Source organism: Notolabrus celidotus, chromosome 5 (genome assembly GCF_009762535.1).
Source record: "Notolabrus celidotus isolate fNotCel1 chromosome 5, fNotCel1.pri, whole genome shotgun sequence".
NCBI lineage: Eukaryota > Metazoa > Chordata > Actinopteri > Labriformes > Labridae > Notolabrus > Notolabrus celidotus.
Genome location: NC_048276.1, coordinates 6155953 through 6178665, shown reverse-complemented (window position 1 = coordinate 6178665; position 22713 = coordinate 6155953). Strand labels below are relative to the sequence as shown.

The window sequence follows — 22713 nt, the reverse complement described above, 5'->3', positions numbered from 1 at the left end:
TTTTTATGGATGATGATGCTTATTGTTTTATATTTTTTATTACCTCATATTATTTGTCTTAGCTCTCTATTTTAATTATTAACATTTTATGGTGCCTGCAGTGTTTCCTACTTAAGACCTTATAATACCTTTTCCTGAACTTAGCTCTTGACATTATTGAGTCATTTATTCGTTATGTTTTTCTTCACTCATTTAAAAATCATTTATTTACCTCTTCAAAAAAACAGATGACCTCTACTCCCTCCCCACCTGCTTTTTTATTTATTTTGAACTTCATGCAAAGTGTCCTTGAGTACTTAGAAAAGTGCTTTCTAAGTCTTAGCAATTATTAAAGAGCTTGAACTCTTTCATTGTCCATTTTTAAACTGTCACTGCACTACCTGCACTGTGTACATAGGATGTTTTTATAGAACTGTATTTTATTATATTTTATTGTATTTTATATGTAAATTTTTGATATTTAAAAGCTGGATGAGAGAAACAGCATCTCGTTTTTCCTGTATTGACAATAAAAACCTTTGAACCTTGAACCTCTACACAGAGATAGAGTGATTGAGGGTTGACTGCCCTGAGCTGCAGCATGATCTACCCCCCTGTGGAGTTCAGACGTTGGGGGTGGAGGTGTTCGCCTATATGATGTCGTCTGAGGTTGATGTGATGATGAGGATGATCAAACTTAAAAGAGTAAGTACAACATGATGAGAGAAGATCAACATGCAGAATATAGTCTCCATGACTAAATGTTTATTACAGCTTCATTTATTGGTTTCACATAACAGTACAATGCAAACATGGGGCTATATTGTAAGCTAACAATCAATGTTGTGCATTGTAATAATAGCACAAAATGCCTCTGCTGATCTTATTAACTGATCACACAGAGGCATTAATACGTCTGAATCCCCAGACCTAACATGTTTTCTGTCATAACATGTCTTGATACTCCACAAACCCGGACACACTGAGGCAGGGATATAAAGAGTCCTTGAATGGCATCTTTATGTTTATAAATCTGCTTCTTTAATTTTGTTATTTCTCACAAGAACAAAAGTAGAAACAGAAAAACGAAGAGATCAAGAGAAATAAGGTCAAAAGTCGACTTTGAGTTGTTATGCTCAGCGTGTGTGTCCTGTGAATCCGACTAAAGGCCGATTGTAAGAGTGAACATATGAGTGTTTGTTCTCTGAACATCAGAGGGAAAGAGCATGTTCTTGATATGTATGTCAGGCTGATGTGGGTAGTGTGGGAAAGGGCAACAAAGTGGGGTCAATGCAAGTGCAAGTGCTATGATAAACTGCAATTTGACAGGTCCAGATTTTATAGCCTCCAAATGTTGTAACCTTGTAGACATAAAAGCAGAAGGGTGAACACTCTGAAGTTTGTGTCTGTCTGCTGTTCTCTGCTGTACCCAAAGGGAGGCAGCAGCTTCCACTTTCAAATCTCCCAGCATGACGTTTGTGGATTACACACTTGTGCCCTTTTCTGAGCGGGATTTCCAAGAAAGCTGTAAAAACCAGGAAGTGGAGGTGATCAGATGTCAGTGTGGCGCCTTTTTAATAAAACACAATCAGCTAAGTTTCATTTCATTTGATAAAAGTTAACATTACATTTATCTGCCTAAAGATATACAACACATCTTTATTCAGTCTGCTCTTGTTCCTCTTCATACACAGGGATGTAGAGCTTGATGTGAAAGTGTAGCATTCCCCTCTTTTCAAAGAGCACTGAACTGCAGTTTGTCAATAAATCTCTGGGCCGTGAAATCCAAGGCTCCCTGCCTCTTTCTAAGGACTTATTAACTACAGGGTCCACTAGTGGAGCAGTATCACTGCCTTTTAAGGCTGCTGGAGGAAATTCCCGGCGTTCTTTGAAACAGGAAGAAAGGAAAGGATTCTGATTGGTCGATAGAAATTTTGAAAAACAATATTTGTTATTTTGTTTATAACTGATTATTATTATTATAAATGTCTTTGTACATACCTTAAATAAACAGAGATCGGCTCCTTACTCTCAACAGATACTTTGTGTAGATACTGACTTTATGCACGGGTTATTTTAATAAGGGGTGTTGCATGTTTGCCAACAGTTATCTACAACATGATACTGACACTGACTCATCGTGATGGACTGATAGAGAGCTTGCTGTCTGTAATGTAATCACGTTTCAGTTTCAAGGGTTGTTATTAACAAGTTTCCACCGCAGTTATGTGTGAAAGTATTTAGCTACACAGTCTTCAAAATCAAATTGAATATGATAGTGTTTCTGTATGAAGATGTTTAAGACTTATTTCTCTCACTTCACCTCTCCCTATATTTTTGGTCCCTTTTGCAAAATGTCTTTCCATGAAATGCATTAAAAAGAGCTTCTGACTGTTATTCAGAAAACACAGGATTTTGTTATTTCCTGAAAAGCTGTAGTTACAAGAGATGAGGTTTCAGCCTGACAGCAGCGATAGGTATGTTATATATTTTGTTCAGTGAAATATTATCCCTTTATTTCCAGTAATGTATAAACTAAGATAAATCTGTCCATACTTTAGAGAAAAGACTGAAAACATGTGTTTCTTTGTTTGTATTGCTTACTTATGAATTGACAAATGCTTCATGCAGCCAACAAACTAATGTGGAAACACATTTCTTTTTATATATCATCAATTAAGAAACCTTCATTCAAAGTTATGTCACACATTAGTTGGTATAGACCACATTAGGTGGACTTCGAAGTTTATTTTATGAAACATGCATTTGCTTAACCTCTCTGATTAAATATAAAAAAATATTATTTCCATGAAAAATAACATTTTAATATGTTTAAGTGTCAATTAAAGGAGTATAGTGAATATAGTAGTACTTAAAGACCCTGTGAGGAGTTTTGAACTGGCTGAGAAACAGACTGAAAATTATACTGATGCCTCTTTATGACCTTCAATAGCAAACAAGACCATCAGCAGCAACACTGATACCTTCTCTGTTGTCATTTTTAATGCCTGAAACCGTCGTGAGGGGGTAGGTGTCAGACCAGATGATGGACATCTTGCTTCAGAAACACCCTTCATTTGACCGTTTTCATGGAACATAATCACAGTGCCTGATAAAGTTGACTGTTAAAAGACAACAGGATGAGGCTTTTGTTGAAAACACTACTTTTGCATGTTTAGGACAAGAGATAAGAGGTATCACTTTGTCCACAAGGGGGCGCCAGAATCGATACAAAACAAAAGTTCCTCACAGCAGCTTTAATGTAATTCATATAAATAAGTTAAATGTGCTTTACAATATGGAAACGACAGGACAGAAATAACATGAACACAAATGGTAAATAAAACTCACTGTAAATAATGATGTAATCATGTAATTGATATTAAAACATAAACATTACAAATTTATAAAAAAAATGTTGATTATGAAATATAAAACTAAATTATATTTTTAAAGTCATAGTGACATCTTTAGTTAATAATGAGCCACCTGGATTAATGACACATCATCGTACATTAGTGAGTCATGTAGGATATCCATCCATCCATCCATTATCTTGACCGCTTATCCCGTTAGGGGTCACGGGGGGCTGGAGCCTATCCCAGCTGGCTTCGGGCGGAAGGCAGGGTACACCCTGGACAGGTCGCCAACCTATCACAGGGCTAACACAGAGAGACAGACAACCATTCACGCACACACTCACACCTACGGGCAATTTAGAGTGATCAATCAACCTGAACATGTTTTTGGATTGTGGGAGGAAGCCGGAGTACCCCGAGAGAACCCACGCATGCACGGGGAGAACATGCAAACTCCTCATGTAGGATATATTAAAACATAATTGTGTTACATAATAACAGTAATGGATTAAATAAACATGTCTCATGTATTACTTGTACATTATTTAAGTATACAAGCCTCACCTTATTGTAAAATGTTACCATTAATGTGTTCATTTTTCACATGATGGTTTTGATCAACGATAGCAGCTCTCAGCTTCCTCCTGATTGAGTTCTAAAGTATAATAAAACGGACTACCTCAAAACTTGCACATTGTACATTTGCACATTCAATTGTACTATGACATAAATAACTCAATCAGTCCATGCACAATATTTATATTTGTACTTATATTTATTACTAATGTCTTCCTTTAATTGTGTGTTCTTTGTGGCTTCATACGGGACCTGAGAAAGGAAATTTCGTCCCATATCATGCAAAAGCTTGTGTTGGTATGACAATAAAAAACCTTGAATCCTTAATCCTTGAATTCTTGAATCCTTAATTTGAAAGTTAATGCTACAACTTTTTCTGTTGATGTCTTGAGATGGATTATGCTCAAGACAAAGATGCTGAACATAGAGTCAAGACTGAGGGTTAATCCGACTCCCTGTTTCCCCAGATGAGATGGTGGGATTTTAGTTGTCTGAGGTGTATAAAAGGTTGTTGAAAACACCATAAGATGAAGTGATTTATAAAAGGCACTAAATTATTAATACAATTATGAATCAGTTAGTTCATTAATGCTTTGTATCATAAGTCTTACATCTTGTATATTCACCTATTGCTGGCAGGGACGACTGAACACATTTTGCCAATTGCTGCTCATGACAAAACATCACAAACATCATGACAGCCAGTTTAGTTAGTTTATCACCAAAAGCTAACATGATGCAACTGAGCTAAAAGTTGAATTTAGTGTCAAATTGTAGCTACCTTCATAAAGTTAGTGAACACTTTTACACTCAAACATACAGTTAAACGAAGCCCGGCTTGTACTCTTCATGTTGACGTTTATACATCCTTCAGAAAGAGTTCATTATGAGGGTCACATCCAAATCCAAATCCAGTTACAAAGACTCTCCTGATCTTTTCCTGTTAGCATTCAAACACAGAAAGAGAAGTCCTCTTACAGCATAGTTTATAAAACCTGTGTCTAAATGTTCTGCACTGAACCTGATTCAGACATCCTGAACAGCTCTACCAGAACGATAGTATCTGTTCTTCCCTCCTGGAAGCATATTTTTACAACTCTTCCGTCTTACATGTAGGTCACTGTCATCACAGTGTTGGCAGTATAATGCACATACACTATCTGAATTTATCTTGGCAGCTTGCCGGGTAGATAAACCTGTTATCCATACAGTTTATCCTCTGAAATACCATGTGCTCACACCCACATGGATTCAGTCAAAGATTGTTTGTGTGAGTCTTTTCGGCATTTGGAGTAGAGGGAGAGCTGCCGCTGTCACAAATGTGCTGATGCACTCAAAACAGGAACAAGGAAATGAATAATCCCTCTACTCACTGAAACTGATTCATCAGTGAAGTGGAAGGGCATTCAGTGAAACTCCTGAAACCGTAGCAACTCTCATCCTTTCACTAGTATGTTCTGTTTTTCTGCAGCAAAAGGCTGATAGCACACTTTTTTAACACTCACTTAAAGTTAAACGACTCTTACAAATGACTTCCAAAACAAAAGAAGTGTCTGTTAGTAGTAAGGGCAGCATTGTTAAACACTACACTTAAATGTAGCTAAAGTTAAAGTTCAGTCTGGAGGATTATATTTACACTCAGAGTAGTTTTCCCACTCACACATGCTCACTCACTTCTTCCTGCAGTCAGTGTTTGGGACCGTCATTGGTTAAATGTTTAATCCACAGCCTCTGCATCCAATAGCACAGAGGCACACCCTCACTGTTAGCCTATCACCTTTCTACTCTCTTTTTTAAACATGATTCTTTCTCAGCAATAGTTCCTTCATGCCCCTCCACCTCCACCTCCACACCTAGACTGTATAATAAATGGACGTAGTATCCGTGACTTTACCCATCTGTTCCTGAAGCCCTGTTTTGAAGCCAAGCATCGACAGGTGCCATACAAGCGGCAACCTCCGGTCTTAAAATATGAAGCTTATGCTGAAGTGCTAAAAACTGCAGTTCATTGAGCATCCACTTGAGGCTGGCTGCAGAAACGCCTGAAACCACATACACACCCATTCAAAGAGCTTATCTTTAAAATAAACATGTTGATTTGTGAATAGCTCATTTCTCTCTGGGCGCACATTGTGCGGGAGGTGAATTATTTTATAACTCGTTCTTTTGAAGATATTAAACTTAGAAGTTTTTCCCAAATAAGGGCATGGCTGACTTGATTGACAGGCGGGCACCCTGTAGCTGCTAGCGAAGAGGCTCAACCCCGCCTCTTTACCTCACACTAGCTCATAAGACATTAGGTTGAGTTCAGCATTTCCAATATGGCACCCGCCGACGATCTGCCTCAAAACAGCGCTACAGAAACAGATGGGTGACGTCATGGATCCTACGTCCATTTATTATACAGTCCATGGTGCCATATTGACATGCTGAACTCGACCTAACCTCTGTCGAGCTAGTGTGAGGTGAAGAGGCGGGCCTTTAGTCTTTTTAACAGCTACAGGGCGTTGTGAGTTACAAAATACTTCAGATATAAGTTATTAGTTTTAGTCTCCATGTCTGGGACATTAGGAACATGTGATGCCCGGAGCAGCGGAGGCTGAAGTGCAGGAAGGCAGAGCGCGGCTCCTGAGCCGTTTGGGGGAAGTTAGTGGTCCGAGGAAGTGAGCCGAGAATATTCGGGACTGCTTTAGCTTCTCAACCACGGCTCAACTAAACTTCGGCCCAATGTTTCCCCAAATCCACCACAGTTAGGAAAATAGAAGAGTGACAACCAGCTGTCATCTTCACCGGTGGATGTGCAGACAGGGACACAGGATCACAGTGGCACAAAGAGCAGAGAGACAGCTAAACAGACAGGTTACAGGCAGTACGTGATTAGCAGACAAGCTAACAGTAAAAGGCGACGTAGAGAGGGATTCGCTCAGAGGTTAGGAGACGGACTGAGGAGAAGCAGAGTAGTTTTGTTGGACATATGTGGGCGTGACTTAGGAGTTTATTTATGATTGGTTAGATATTTATTTCATCTTAAATATCCAAGTTAACCCCGCCCACTTTAACCGAGTGTCAGAACATTATCAAAAGCCTGACTGAGAATATTTAAAAAACATATGAAAGTTCAGTTTTAATATTTTCATATGTATTAGTATGTATATGAAGAGTTAACTTGCAAAAACTGTTAACTCACTTTTGAAAAATTAAAAAATTTTTATCAAAAATCATATTTTTTCTCATACTAGCTTTTGGTATGATCAATCAACTGAGGTTGGGTGACTTTGACTAAGTCAAAATGACTTTACTAATCAGAGATATCTTGAAAAGTAACTTTATTAAGAATCTATATAAAAAAGAAATGTTTTGTGAAAATTTATAAAAACGTAGTTCTCTGTTTTTGCAAATGAACTCGGCATATGTGACCTTCAATATCAAAGTTGTAATTTTTTTTTTATTTTGGTTCCCAGAGGCTTTAAGGACTTTGACATGTCATGCATGGAAGAACATGACATGAACTTTTGCTGCAGGCATTAAAAGAATCAGTTTGCCATAACAACTTTATACGATTATAACGACTCTTTATGAATGGTAGATGTGTATTTCTGTCATGCAGCACCTTCAGATTACACGAACAAAGACTTTGATAATGCTGACACTTCAACATGATTTGTATTAGTAGTATATTATTCCTTTCCTTCCTAAACGCCAAGATAACCTCATTAATTGCCTTTATCTTATCATAGTAATTGTTGGGTCAGCTATTCTTTCGAGAACATGCTCGTGTGATAAAGGATACACGTATACACGATGCAAGTGTCAGAGTGTGATAGTGGTACTGCAGAGATCACTTCGGCAGTTAGACCTTGTTTTAAGAGATAAACCAGTATCCATGTCACTTTTATTGGCTTTTCAAGGGTCAACCAAAACTGGAGAGGGACAATTAGTTTATGGAAGCGGCAATAAAGAGAGTTGTTTTCATTTCAGTTTGGATTGTAACCTGGGATGTAGGTTAACTGTCTGTGTTTGGGATCACTTATGTTCTCCAAAATCTTTCACAGATGCAAAGTAGCTCTGGGTGAATTTTAATGTGTTTGTTACAAGTGTTGCAGCAACACTGTCCAGAGTATGGGGGTGTGGCTGTCGAGCTACAGGTGGGCGGACCTTCCTGGTCAAGTGACCAATTTATCAATGAGACGGTGACGCTGTGGTCGTGATTAGCTCAGGCAGACACCTGCTAGAGAGGCGAGAAGAAAGAGACGCCTTTGTCAGAAGCCGTGGAAAGAGATTCTTGCTAAGTTTTCCCCTTTTTCCGTTGAGTTTTGTCGTGTGTTATATATGTTAACTTAAATATGAACTGTCATCCGAAACCCTGAGGGGTAACGAGACGGAAGCAGCGTGAGCTGGTCCCGGAGCCGTGAATGGTGTCCTGGAAAGAAGTCGGCACAGGTAATGTCCGCCTTTTCCCTTTGCCTTTTGCTCGACAGCCACCTGATTCCTTCTTTAGTATGGCACGGGCAGCCAACACTTGGATGCCCTAGACCGAGCTCGTGCCAGGGTTGTGTTGCCGTGACACAAGACACAAGAGTGCGCCAGTTAAATGAGCCAACTCCTAAAGGGGTGTTCACACCGAATGCACATTTAAATGTAAAGTCAATGTAAAGACGCAAAGAGACGCAAGTTCACATCTGGCAACGCAACGACGCAAATTGGGCGGCACATATGCGCGATGAAGCAAATTATACGTGCTCATAATTTGCAAGAGCAGAAGAAGAATCTGAACTCCAGCGAATCATTCCTGGCGTGATAGCCAATCAGCATGCAGATCCTCCGGTGGCGTATGACGTGACGTACGGACCGGCGGTGGCTCAGTCATCTTGAATATGTGGGACGAATTGGTTATATCTCTGAGCGGCTTCCCCGAACTTTGTGACACTTCCTACTTTTTATGGGATCAGGAACAAACAGGATCTCACTCTAGGTCAGATTATCTGGTAAGTTGGGAAAACTTTCGTCTGTCACTTTAATCCAACTATCAGTTGTACTAGGAAGTTAGCTCTGCCCTCTTTAGCATAACCAGCTTCCCTATTCAATGTACTCCAGCTCAGCCTTGTTCGACAGCAGACTGGTGTGGCGTGGGAACACCTCTATCTTGGGCACTCGTGTGCACGCAATTTTGAGCAAGTTATTTTTGCAAATTAAGCAACTAAACACAAACATTCTTGATTTTGTATTAGCGTGAATTGTGCGATCGTTCATGCCTGGTCTGAACGTGACATCAAAAAATCTCAGTCATGCACCAAATGTGTGTTAGTCCACGTCTAAAAATAGTCCCCAACGACTATAGTGTTTACTCAAATTTGAGTCATGTTTGTTTGAAATGTGTTGCCTGTGGGTGCAATTACTCAGCATTTACATCAAGAGGGAAAACGTGAGGTTTTGAAAGACAAACTAACATGAGACACTCTCTACAAACAGTCTTTAAAAATTCTTGATGAATTCAGAAGCATCATTTATTAACATTTGACAGCTTTCTTTGTTTTGCAGATGTGTGTATATTAGTTCATGATCAGATACTGTCACCAGTCAAACAATGGCTACATTCACATGAGACTTTTAATTCCTCTTTAAAGGTGACATATCATGCAAAATCGACTTTTTAATGGTTCCCTACCTGAAATATGTGTCCCTGTCTACAAACCCCCCGAAAATGAAAAGAATCCATTCTGCCCCTGTTCTGATTTCTCCACCTTTCTGTAAATGTGTGCTGAAACCAGCCGTTTCAGTTTTCCGTGTTTTTCATACGTCACAACAATATCCGGTCTGTAACAGAGTCAGAGCTCGGAGCTTGTTCAGCCCATAGACTGTATAAAATACAACTCAACCCCTCCTCTGTTTTTCATTCCCTGCACACACGTGTGCTAACAAGGAGCTTAGGAGGGAGGCATGCTAGTTGTAGGCTGTCTTAATAAACACAAAGGTCGGTTTTACTCCCCACGTCTGCAGATTTGAAGATCTAGTGGATGATTTTTATTTATCATGGATAAGTGCTAGCGCTAGTTAGCATAGCCACGTGTTTGTAGCTGTAGCTGTGTACCAAGACACACGTCGACATACTGATAAATAAAACAACAAGAAACACTAAATCTGTGACCAATCGTTCAGAAAGGTCCTGCTGCAGGGGCCTCTCCATCAGGATCAGATTCAGAGGGTTGAAGTAACGCGGGTCTGTGAGCAGCCGTGTATATTCAGCCAACATGTAAACATTAGATCAACGTGCTGGAGAGCCGAGGCCACATCCACTTCCTGAGGGGGCGTGGTCAGAGAGAAAACAGACTGTTCTGAACAGGGCTGAAGAAGAGGGCTTTTCAGGCAGACCAAAATCTGATTTCAAAGTGTTTTTTTGAGCAATAACTTTAAAGACATGTTTTGGGGACCTCTTAGACCAATATATATTGATGAAAAAGAGCGTGATATGTCACCTTTAATTCAGAATAAAAATTAAATCCTCTTTAAAAAGATTAAAAATGACCTTTTAAACACCTAATTCCAAATGAAAATGACCATTCCAAATTAAACTTAAATCCAAAGTAAGTGTCTGGTTTATTCTGATTTTAAATCTGAATTGAATAATTCCTTGATCATGTATACGTTCATTCCGCTTTAAATTAATTCCGCTCGTTCTGCGCATGCTCGTTCTCTTGTCCTGTCACGATCAGCTAAATGCAGCTTAACAATCTTGGCAGCATGTGAGATTAGAGGTGTCTCGTGTTAATTTAACAACATCACTTCTTAAAAAAGAAAAACCTTTAAATGTAAAATTATTGTATTTATATTTAGGTCTTTCCAGTGTAAATTTAAAAAAAGTGTTAACATGAATGAGTGAGTTATCCTCATTGAACCATGATCTGTGAGAACTAAAGAACACCATTGGACTAAATCTTGATTTAAATGGTTAGTAATGGAGTAATGCAACGCACTTCTCATCGGGATCCCTGGCAGAAGCCTTCATAAACTGCAGTTCATCCAGAACTGCGCTGCCAGGGTCCTGATGAGAGTGCGTAAACACGACCACATTACACCCATCCTACATTCACTCCACTGGCTCCCTGTCTCGTACAGAATCAAATTCAAAATCTCTCTACTCACACATCAGTGCATCCATGGACACACCCCCACATATCTGAAGGAACTGCTACACCCACAAACCACCACAAGAACCCTCGTTCCACCAGCACCATCCGCCTCCATTGCCCCCGCACCAGACTCCGCACTATGGGAGACCGGGCTTTTTCATCCGCTGCCCCGCAATTGTGGAATGCTCTCCCTGACCACCTGAGAGCACCACAGACTATTGACTCTTTTAAAAAGGGACTAAAAACGTTCCTATTTCAGAGGGCTTTTTCCTAGTTTTTATTTTCCTGTTTTTTTCCATAGTTTTATCTGACCTTCCACAGTGCTTTTAACAAATGCTTTTAACAAGTGCCTGCATTTTACTGTTTGTTTTTAACCCTGTTTTTATTCTTACTGCCCTTTTATTATGCCCTGTAGCACTTTGAGATTTGCTCCAAATGTAAAGTGCGTGATAAATAAAATTCATTATTATTATTATTAATGATGAGATTAAAAAAATGTCTATTGGGATTTTTTGGGTTCTGACACTTTTGAATAATTGAATATTCCCCGGGTTAAATTGACCCAGGAACATTATTGCTGTTCCAGAGAAACAAACATAACAGGAGGGTTAACTAACTCTGGCTGAGGAGTTGTGTTGTGCATGGTCCTGACATATAAACTAATATACTAAAAACTAAACATGGACTTTATTGTGACTTTACAGTTGCACCCTCAGGTTCCCCCGACATGGTTTCAGTTATTTGGGTGAGCCACGTTTCTCTTACACTCCTGTGTGTTTTCCACTGTGCTTGTGAAAAACCCTGTTACTGCGCTCCCAAACATAAAAACAAGATTGCTAACTCAGCTTTAATAGCTGAAGGGGCACAGTAGGCTCACAGAAGCCATAGATACCTGTCTGTTAAGTATAGAGTTTCTAGTTTTTCATTAACTTACATTTTATTGTAGGATTAAACATAAACCTCTGTGACCCAGTGGAGATGGGACAAGTTTCTGTCATAAAAATTGTAACATCATTTCATAGCCCGAGCAATAAAAACACACAGAGAGCAAACAGACAAAGAGATTTAATATCAGCTGAGGTTCTCTATTTCTCCTCCACTGTCCTCCTCAAACACAACCTTCCTCTCTGCAAACAAAAACACACAAGCTACATGCACACACTTCCACATACATCCATTAGAGTACATGTTTGTGTATCAGTTACTGTCTCCTGTGGTCAACTATCAACCACATAACAAGCTCTGCCCTGGCCACTCATTACCTCCTGACAGCAATAAACCCAACACACCCTGAGCTACCATGGGCGAAAGGTTAAACCATAAAAATACTCTTCATCTGAAAAAGCATACAAAAGAGCACCAACACACCCAGGTGGTAAATGAGGCCAGAGCCCAGCACTCACCTGATTGGCTCTTGGTTTGGCAAGTGATGTCATCACTCCGGAGGGCTGACCACTTAGTAATAAAACATTGCACAGATAAGGGTCATCAACTCCTTAACGTCAGCAGAAGAGAAGAACAACAGCACCTGAGACGGCTCGCACACAAAGCAGAGACTCTTTTAAAGAAGCACGGCGTGACGAAGTGAAACTCCAGGATTCAGACCTTTCTTTTCTCTGGAAAATAAAAAAGGAATAAGAACAGACGGAGAGAGAGCAAGAAGAGAGGAAGGACGAATACAGAAGCTTTCAGTCTAAAGAAGGAGGCCTGTTTCAGTTCACCATGGTCTCTTTTGGACTTGAACTTGTTGGCGTCATCTTGTCAGTGCTTGGCTGGGTGCTGGCGGTGACCAGCTGTGCACTGCCAATGTGGAAGGTCTCCGCGTATATCGGCGCCAACATTGTAACGGCTCAGGAGTACTGGGAGGGGCTGTGGATGAGCTGTGTGTTCCAGAGCACAGGCCAGATGCAGTGCAAGGTCTATGACTCCATGCTGGCTTTACCCCCAGATCTGCAGGCTGCAAGGGCCCTCACAGTCGTCGCCATCATTGTCGGGGTGGTGGCTCTGCTCATCGCTATGGTCGGAGCAAAGTGCACCAACTGTATCGAAGAAGAAGGGGTCAAAGCCAGGGTGATGGCTGCCTCAGGTGGGGGGTTCATAACAGCAGCTCTGGCTGAGTTGGTGCCTGTCTCCTGGTCCGCACACACCATCATACTCGAGTTTTACAGTCCGATCATCCCGACTGGTCAGAAGATGGAGATCGGGGCAGCGCTGTACCTGGGCTGGGCTGCTGCTGCTCTGCTGCTGATTGGAGGGTCCATCCTGTGCTGCAGCTGCCCTCCACAGGAGGAAAAACCGATGCGGTACAGCATTCACCCCCAAAGCAGGGTGGCATACTCAGCTGCACCAAGATCAGTCGCCCAGAGCTCCTACAACAGGAGGGACTATGTGTGAGAGGACAGGATCTGCATCCTGCTATCATGACGTGCACAGAGAGATAGCTAAGTAATAATCACGTTGGTTTAAAAGGAACCAAGTGTCCACTAGAGAAGAGAGAAGACAGAAAGAGACAGAAGCTCTGTTTTGTGTTCGATGGCACTGCTGACAACAACCATCTAAAGGTCTCGGGAAGAGAGCAACAAGGTTTAACAAGATCTGGACCAATGTGGTGAGAGGACTTCAGTGAGAAGACCTAATCCTTTATATATTTATGTTTTGAGATGTTTGTGATCCTTGCTGTGCTGATCTTGTACAAAGTGAGTTTCATTATTACAACAAAGCAAACAAGGACACTGCTATGACTGTTTTAAATGTAATAAGCTTGATGACGGCCCTCTTTTGGGGCGAACGGTTCTATTTTTTCTCACAGTTTTACAAACACAGAGCCTCAAATGTGAAATATTACAGGGCCAAGCAAAGTGGAGCTCAAGGCCAGCATGAGGGCAGGATGGAGGATATAAAACAAAGCCGGTTCAGGGAAGTGATGTAAGGAATCGTGCTTGTTGTGTCTCTATCACATCTCTGTGTGCATTATGTTGCTGTTATAACCTTTTCTATAAACAGATGCTTTTCTATGTTGTGTTTTTTGTTGAATTGAAACTGTATGTTTTCAAAAACTGAGAAAAAAGTTTGATGTACAAATGTATGATATGTATAAATGTGACCGGATGATTAAAAAAGCACAAATTGAAACCAAAAAGAGTAAAGACCTTTTTGATGAAACTTAAAACCTTTCTTTCTCAGACTTTAACCCTCTTTCTCTTGATTATTGAAGGTTTCATACTTCGTCTATATTTGTTCTGACTCCTTTGGGTTTCGGGAGCTTTGCTATCATTTTAAAACAGTACAAAGAGGAGGTGTTAAAGATATCTGAAAGAGATAATGTCACTTCCTGCAGCTGCGTCAGAGGTTGCATGTGTGTGGTTGTAGATGAGGGGGAAGTTTGAGCTGAGGGGAGGGAGGTGTGCGATGTTTGGTGTTTGACTCAGCTCCTGAACCACAGATACCTTTTCTTTCCTGTTTTGAATAGGCAAATAAACCTTTGAGTTTCAACAGGTGTGCTGTTGACCTATTTCTGTCTCTGTCAGCAACACTGAACATATTCTCTGTGAATATATGAGACCCCACAGAGGAGTCGCATCCAGTTGTGTAACAAGTGTTTTTACTTAAAGCTACTATGAGGAGTTTTTAACCAGCTGAGAAACAGACTGAAACCGATACTGATGCCTCTTTATGACCTTCAAAAGCAAACAAGACCATGAACAACACTGAGACTGTCTCTGTTTTCATTTTTAATGCCTTATACCACTCAGATGGGGGTAGGTGTCAGACCACATTACTGACTTTTCGCTTTAGAAACACCCTTTCTGGCTGTTTTCATGGGAAATAATCACATTGAGTGATACATCTAAATGTTAAAAGACAGCAGGGTGAGGTTTTTGTTGAAAACACTACTTTTGCATGTACAGAAGAAGAGATAAGAGGTATCACTTTGTCCACAAGGGGGCACCAAAATTGATATAAATGAAAAGTTCCTTACAGCAGCTTTAACTTAGACACTGAGTACAATTGATTCATTCCCATTAATGTGTAAATAAAAAAGCATTAATATAAAATATGCACCGAGCACCAGTAGAGAGAATATTCATTTTGCATATTGTTCAATTCTGTAAAAATCGAATGGCACGTGAAGTCGCCTGTCATCAATAATTTCTCAATGAATAATCATAAATGATCATTTGTTATGTATTTAACAGATTGATTAATAGTTTAAATATTCATCTTACTTTTAAAAGTAACCAGAAGCTTTCGCTGTTAAATAAATATAACAAAATTAAATCATATTTAGTTTGTAATCAAGTGTAGTGAAGTTTGAAAACCAGATTAAAGTAATAATAAAGGAGACAAACTCCCTTAAAAGTGCACTGTGACACTCCTTGAGTAATTGTGCTGCAGTAATTGTGCTGCAGTACTTTCCCCCCCGGATGGTATAAGGCTCTTTTAGCCTTGATTCCTCAATATTTGTGCGCTTTAGTGCAGAGAAAAATCAGTTCCTATACCCTGCGTTCCAACACTACTGTTGTTTTATCTGTTCCTCGGGTAAGGACTGAATTCGGAAAAAGAGCTTTCAGCTTTGCTGCCCCTATGGCATGGAACGCTCTACAGACTACATTGAAACTCTCTGAACTTGTGACTCTTGGAGCCTTCCGTTCTATCCTGAGGGACAGACAGCGTGAGAGCACTGAACAGTGCCTGTGTTTTAAACCTTAAATTATTGTTTGTTGTTTTGTTACAGCCTCCACACCTCTTATTCATACTGTAAAACACTATGTATTTATAAATTGTACGTTTTAATTTGTGCTGTCATTTTCGTGTGACTGTTTTGTGTCATGTGCTGCTGACCTCTTGGCCAGGTCACCCTCGTGAAAGAGATCCTGATCTCAATGGGTTTTACCTGGTTAAATAAAGGTTAAAAAAAATAAAATTAAAATAAAAAGAATGTACATAATTGTTTAATTATTGAATGAGAAAAGGGGTAAGATTAAATATTTTTTACTTCTTCCTGCTCCTTTTTGCACATTTAAATTAAAATATGTCAGTGCTTACTGATGGAATTGATATATATTGTTTTTTGTTATTTCTTATTTTTTACTTGTATGTTTTTTATTATTATTATTACTATTTAACATGTTCAAACTCACAACATCAAATCAAACAATAATCATTATTATTACAATAATAAATGGAAATAGAAATAAGAAACACAATCTAACTTATCAGCCGAGGTCCGACTCATTAACTCGTCTGCTCTTGTTTTTGGTGGAGCAGCTGGTTCCTGCAGGTCAAGGCAGTTATCTCAGTAGTGATGCATTAACTGATGTTGTTACATAAACACAAGTAACTGATGAAGATGCTCTCGATAAACGACAAACAAGGCCTTGGTGTTGTGCAGCCCTCCGCCTTGTTTTTGTGTTGTGTTTGTATCTTTGACGACTGCTTTGCGCACGAATGAGAGCTCAGCTGTGATGCTATCTGTGGTAACACTATCTGTGGTGTGTAAGCTGGCAACATGCGATCAGCCTGATGTTGACACCTATGCTTCATGAGCATTTCTTTACATTCAAAATATGTCAACATTTGTGCTCTTTGAGATCAAACTTTGGGGTTTACATTTCAAGATCTTTAAGATGACGATCCATTTACACTAGGCTATAGTTCTTTGGCGTAGGAGGAGAGGTATGGGTTTGGTTCTCTTTCACTTTTAATGTACTGAGGAAGATTTTTTTAATTCTTAGTCCAAATAGGAAGAACAAATACAGCAAGCAAGACCTGTTTGTTCAAATGAGCACCTGACTGCTGTCTGTAGACTGACCTGAAAATAGTGCACCGCTCTGGACAGGCATCATAATAATAATAATAATAATAATAATAATAATACATTTTATTTATAAAAGCGCTTTAAAAGATTCTCCAAGCGCTTTACAGGAAAATAAAAGTATACAATAGAAAAGCAAAGAAAAACAAGGCAGCAAAAATAAAAACAAAACAAGAAAAAAAAAAATCAATCAATTCTAGTTTAAAAGCCTTTGTAAATAGGTGTGTTTTGAGTCCGGATTTGAATTTGGTGAGTGAGGGAGAGAATCTGAGGTGTTGGGGGAGAGAGTTCCAGAGGGTGGGGGCAGCGACAGAGAAGGCCCTGTCCCCCCAGGTTCATAACAATAACACAAATGACAAATGATAGTCAGATTAATATATCTTATGGCCTAAACAACTAGCGTTTGATTCCATTTACTTTAACCATCAATTTCTAGCTTGTTATCAAAATTATTACCCGGCTTTCTTACTGATCTTCTGGTTGTGTAAGATGCTTGATTCTGATTGGTCTAAACCCCTTGACAATGGTTATTAACTTTCACTAACATGAGCAACACCGGAAGCAAACTGATCACACTTCATGTCAAATCAATCCACAGAAAAGAGTTCCGGCACATTTTGCTTCTTCTTGTTGACACCATAGACCGTAAGGTGAGGTAAAACTGTTAGTTTCGGTTAGCATGATAAATTGTCAGGTTACAGACACTTTCATATTGGATCCTGTCCAACAATATGATCAAGGAGCGGAGCAGGTGAGAGAAACTTTAGGTTAAGATAAGATAAGATATTACTTTATTGATCCCCCGGGGGGGAAATTCAGTTGTTACAGCAACCCAGACATAAGTACAGTCAAGAAAGAGTTTCAATAGGTACAAAATAAGATTAAAAAAAATAAGTACAAAATAAAAAAAAAAAATTAAACAAACAAAAAAATAAAACAAAATAACATAAAATAAATAAAATAAATAAATAAATAAAATAAAATAAAAATAAGTAAAAATAAAATAGATAAATAAAGCTAGAATACAATTTAGATATATACAATGTTACAAATGGAATTTAAATGAAATAGAAGTAATTACAGGCAGTATTAAAAATGTTTCAGTAGTGACAGGTTGACATGGTGTGATTATGGTTGGTAATGACAAATTAAGCAATAAATAGAAATAATATTTGTATGTAATATGACCATGGGTTGTAGTTAGAATAGTAATGTAATTTAACAAAATATAATATAGCAAGATAATTATATAATACAGTATATTATACATTATAATGCCAGCAGCAGTCAAGAGAGAGTTCAGGATGGGATGATGGAGTGTGACAGACAGAGCAGGGATGTTATGGATCTGTTCATGGGGGGGGGGTGTCAGTGGTCAGAATGGTGCAGTCTGTGGCCTCCATTACTGTTCAACAGTCTGATGGCGGTGGGCACAAAGGAGCGCCTGAAGCGTTCAGTCTTGCACCGTGGTGGAATGATGCGCTGACTGAACGAGCTCCCCATCAGCCACAGCTCATCATGGAGAGGGTGAAAGGGTTTGTCCAGGATGGCTCGCAGTTTGTCCATCAACCTCCTCTCAGCCACTGACTCCAGACTGTCCAGTTCTAGGCCAACCACAGAGCGGGCCTTCTTTACCAGCTTGTTGAGCTTGCTGGCCTCATCCGTCTTGATACCTCCACCCCAGCACGCCACAGCAAAGAAGAGAGCACTGGCCACCACAGACTGATAGAAGGTCTTCAGGAGCCTGCTGCAGACACTGAAGGACCTGAGTTTCCTCAGGAAGAATAGTCTGCTCTGTCCCTTCCTGTAGATGGCATCAGTGTTGGTGGACCAGTCCAGTTTATTGTTTATTTGGACCCCAAGGTACTTGTATGAGTCCACCCTCTCCACTTCCTCCCCCTGGATGAGGACTGGGGCTGGGGGCCTCCTGTTCCTCCGGTAGTTCACCACCAGCTCCTTAGTCTTGCTGATGTTGAGCTTCAGATGATTGCTGTCGCACCACGTGATGAAGCTCTCTATCAGTCCTCTGTACTCCTCCTCGTCAGGTTGGCGATCTTTACAAAGAAACTTAAACCATGAGCGGTAGTGATGATAGCAGCAGGGTTCAAAGTTGTGACATTTGTTTGTTTTTAAAGGGTGTGTGAACCGCAGAGCTCAGAGAAGAAGGAGAGCTGAGTGAGGACAGTTTCATGTTCAATCCACCACAACAGGCAGAGAAGAATCCATCACCATGAAACTGACGTGGAATCACTGGGACTATTCTTTAAAAAACTTAACACATAAATTATTTTAAATCAATAGAATCATCTTTTAATCAAGGTGTCTATATTTTAAGTTTGTAGCCGGGGGAGATAAGTGGGATCATGTATGGTAAGCAGGTAGTCTCACCCTGTCAGGATTCTATTTCCCATGACTACCCGTTAACCATACATTATCCCTTACATAGCACCTGTTATCTAAAGTATGAGTATAGTTCACTTGTAATAAAAATGGTGACTTCCTTGTATCTTTAAAGGAAATATTGTCCTTTTCTCTTTAAATATATGTCCTCAACTACAAAAACTAAATCTAAACCAGTGTAAAAAATATATACACTACCAGTCAAAAGTTTGGACACACCTTCTCATTCAATGGTTTTTATTTATTTATTGTAGATTAATACTGAAGACATCAAAACTATGACATAATCTGGTTTTGCCATAATCTGGATTACAACAGCAGTCAAATAGGGCTATCCATTGTGTACTAACCCTACCTCTGAACAACACAACTAATGGTCTCAAACACATTAAGAAGGCAAGTCATTCTACAAATGAACTCTTGACAAGGCTCATGTTCATTAGAAACCATTCCAGGAGACCACTTCATGAAGCGGACTGAGAGAATACCAGGAGTGTGCAAAGTTGTCATGAAGGAAAAAGGGGGCTACTTTACAGAATCTAAAATATAAAACATTCTGGTTTGTTTAACACTTTTATGTTTATTAAATAATTCCATATATGTTCTTTCATAGTTGTGATGTCTTCAGTATTAATCTACAATGTTGAAAATACTTAAAATAAGTATGAATGAGAAGGTGTTTCCAAACTTTTGACTTGGTAATTTCTGTTTAAATAACCTTAAACAAAAGTTCATTCATGTTTTTTTTTTACGTGCTCTAGCCGTCTTTAACAGGAAATGTTTAGTCAGAGTGTAGAGTTTAACCGATACTGAGAAGATCCCACTGTCTGTATGCCTAAGGTGTTAGGGAACCAACCTATTGTGTTTTCTCCCTGCTTGTATTTGCTCTTGGTGCAGTTCTTCTGGTTCCCAGGCGAGCTTTTAGAGTTGTTATCCTTAGACAGAAGCTTGAATGTTTAAAAAACCCAACTGAACCAGGAAGTAAAAATCTACACTATTATGTCCTGACTTGAGTGTGTGTGTGTGTGTGGTTTTTTGTGTGTGTGTGTGTGTGTCTTGGGGGGGGGGTTGCTTCTCTGCTTACTCACAACAAGCAGTAGCTAGAGGCAACAGCTTCCTCTCTGTCTGCCACTGTGGCTAACAGGTCATGTCAGAACAATAAGTCAGCATTTATATTTGAGGAACATGCTTCTTGTTTTTAGATTCTCTTTAAATCAACCAGAACTTTTCCTCCCCTCTCCGCTCAGAGGATCACAGAGTTACCTGGTCAGACTTGGTTAAATGAAAAAAGGTGAAGCAGCCAACCCCCACAAACCACCTCACAGGCACAACCACACCTTCCCTCCATTACATCCCTCCATGCCCGCCCTGCCTCCAGCTCCCCTCCTCCACTGTATGTACACACTCAGTTGAGGGTTTTTGTGTCTGAGAGCAGCCTCCTGTTGACATCATCACCTGGGGACTCCTCCTCGCTCCCATGAGGTATAAAGGATCTCTTGTTTCCGTGGCAGCATCTCATAGCTACATCACGCCCTCTTGCTGGTGCTCACACTTTTCAAGCACCAGCCAAGCAGAACACTTCACGGGCTGAGGGTTTTGTTTGTTGGAAAGTCTGTAGACTCTGTATCCTGTCATCAGAGATCCACCATGTCGATGGGCATGGAGATCGTGGGCATTGCCCTTGGTGTCATTGGATTTATCATCGCCATAGTGACTTGTGCCCTGCCAATGTGGAGGGTCACGGCCTTCGTCGGGGCCAACATCGTCACTGCTCAGACCATCTGGGAGGGTTTATGGATGAACTGTGTCGTCCAGAGTACGGGCCAGATGCAGTGTAAGGTCTACGACTCGTTGCTTGCTTTGCCTCAGGAGCTGCAGGCCTCCAGAGCCATGATGATCATCGCCATCATACTGGGCGTGCTCGGGGTCATGATCTCCATCGTCGGCGCCAAGTGCACCAACTGCATCGAAGACGAGCCGTCCAAAGCCAAAGTGATGATCATCTCTGGGATCTTCTTCCTCCTCGGTGGACTCTTGGTTCTCATTCCTGTGTCCTGGACCGCCAGCGTTGTCGTCAGAGATTTCTACAACCCCCTCCTGACCAGTGCGCAGAGGAGGGAGCTCGGGGCATCGCTGTATATCGGATGGGGATCGGCTGCCTTGCTGTTGATCGGCGGGGCGATGCTGTGCAGCAGCTGTCCTCCAAAAGAGCAGAAGTACAAACCGCCCCGTATGGCCTACTCCGCCCCACGCACCGCCAGTGGAGGGTATGACCGGAAAGACTATGTTTGATCGCTTAGAGCTTGATTTGAAGAAATGTCAATGTCTGTTGCACAAATTTTTTTGTATGTGTGTTAGTGTGTATTTTTTCTATCTGAAGATAACAGGGAGAACCCCACATAAAGACTCCGAGATGAAGTTGTGTGTACAGAATTATTAGTTTTTTGCTTTGCTTTTGCTGGCACTGTATTTACATCATGGTAGTGCCTTTCCTCTACCTGCGTCATCCAGCAGGTTTGCCTTTAGAGTCTGTTTTCCTCTAAAACATAAAGCATATTGTATTTCTACTCAAAGCTTATGTGGCATTATGTGCATTTGAAAACACCTGTTTCTTCTGTGTGTGTGTGTGTGTGTGTGTGTGTGTGTGTGTGTGTGTGTGTGTGTGTGTGTGTGTGTGTGTGTGTGTGTGTGTGTGTGTGTGTGTGCGCGCGCATGTGTGTGTATAGCTCTCCCATTAGCTGTTGGCCAGCCGGTGTCGTGTTTCCCTGAAACTTGCAGTTAAAACGTTGTGTGTCATTTCCCTGACAATACAAGGAAGAGGCAGCTCTCATTTTACATGGATTTGGTTGTGTGATTGTCCAGTGTGTGTGTGTGTGTGTGTGTGTGTGTGTGTGTGTGTGTGATGTGTGTGTGTGTTTTGCATGTACTATTTGCTTAGGAGAGTTTCTGCTGAGACTGAAACTAAAGATGGATCCGTGATATAGCCTGAGGTAACAGCTTTATCCTCCTCTGAGTTTCACAGTTTGGGAACAGAGATGAGACTTTCTGTTGGCACATAATATTTTACTTTCATGTGTTTATGACTTTATTTTAAATCGCTGTAACAAAAATGTTTTTATGTACTTTGAGATTTCATATTTCACTTAATGTCTTGGTTTAAAACATTTGTATAGTCAGAGAACTTTAAGTTGTGCTTAAGTTTTTTAAATGTTTGTATCTTGTTTATGTAATAGAATCAATGGCCTGTACAGTCCTTGTATGTCAAACAAACTGTGTGTGTGTGTGTGTGTGTGTGTATACTTTATATGTGTTTATGTGTGTGACAGCCTAAGGGACAACAGCTGTTGGAGGATGTGTGTTTCCAGATCAACAGGGTGTGTTTAGTGTAGAAATTAAATATAACCATAATTTATGTCCTTCTTAGAAGACTTTATGTTGTAAGTTAAACATCGTTGGT

General features: G+C 40.2%; 2 protein-coding genes across 2 annotated transcripts; both read left to right on the top strand.

The window, feature by feature from the left end:
* The first annotated feature begins 12216 nt into the window (after nucleotides 1-12216).
* On the top strand, nucleotides 12217-13661 carry cldnc (claudin c). Its single transcript, XM_034683005.1, has one exon. It carries the CDS (start codon nucleotides 12764-12766, stop codon nucleotides 13433-13435), a length of 672 nt encoding a protein of 223 aa, XP_034538896.1. The 5' UTR covers nucleotides 12217-12763; the 3' UTR covers nucleotides 13436-13661.
* A 6951-nt stretch (nucleotides 13662-20612) lies between these two features.
* Nucleotides 20613-21897, top strand: cldnh (claudin h). The gene has a single exon (XM_034683855.1). The coding sequence runs from the start codon at nucleotides 20904-20906 to the stop codon at nucleotides 21546-21548; it is 645 nt and encodes a 214-aa protein (XP_034539746.1). The 5' UTR covers nucleotides 20613-20903; the 3' UTR covers nucleotides 21549-21897.
* The last annotated feature ends 816 nt before the right edge of the window (nucleotides 21898-22713 follow it).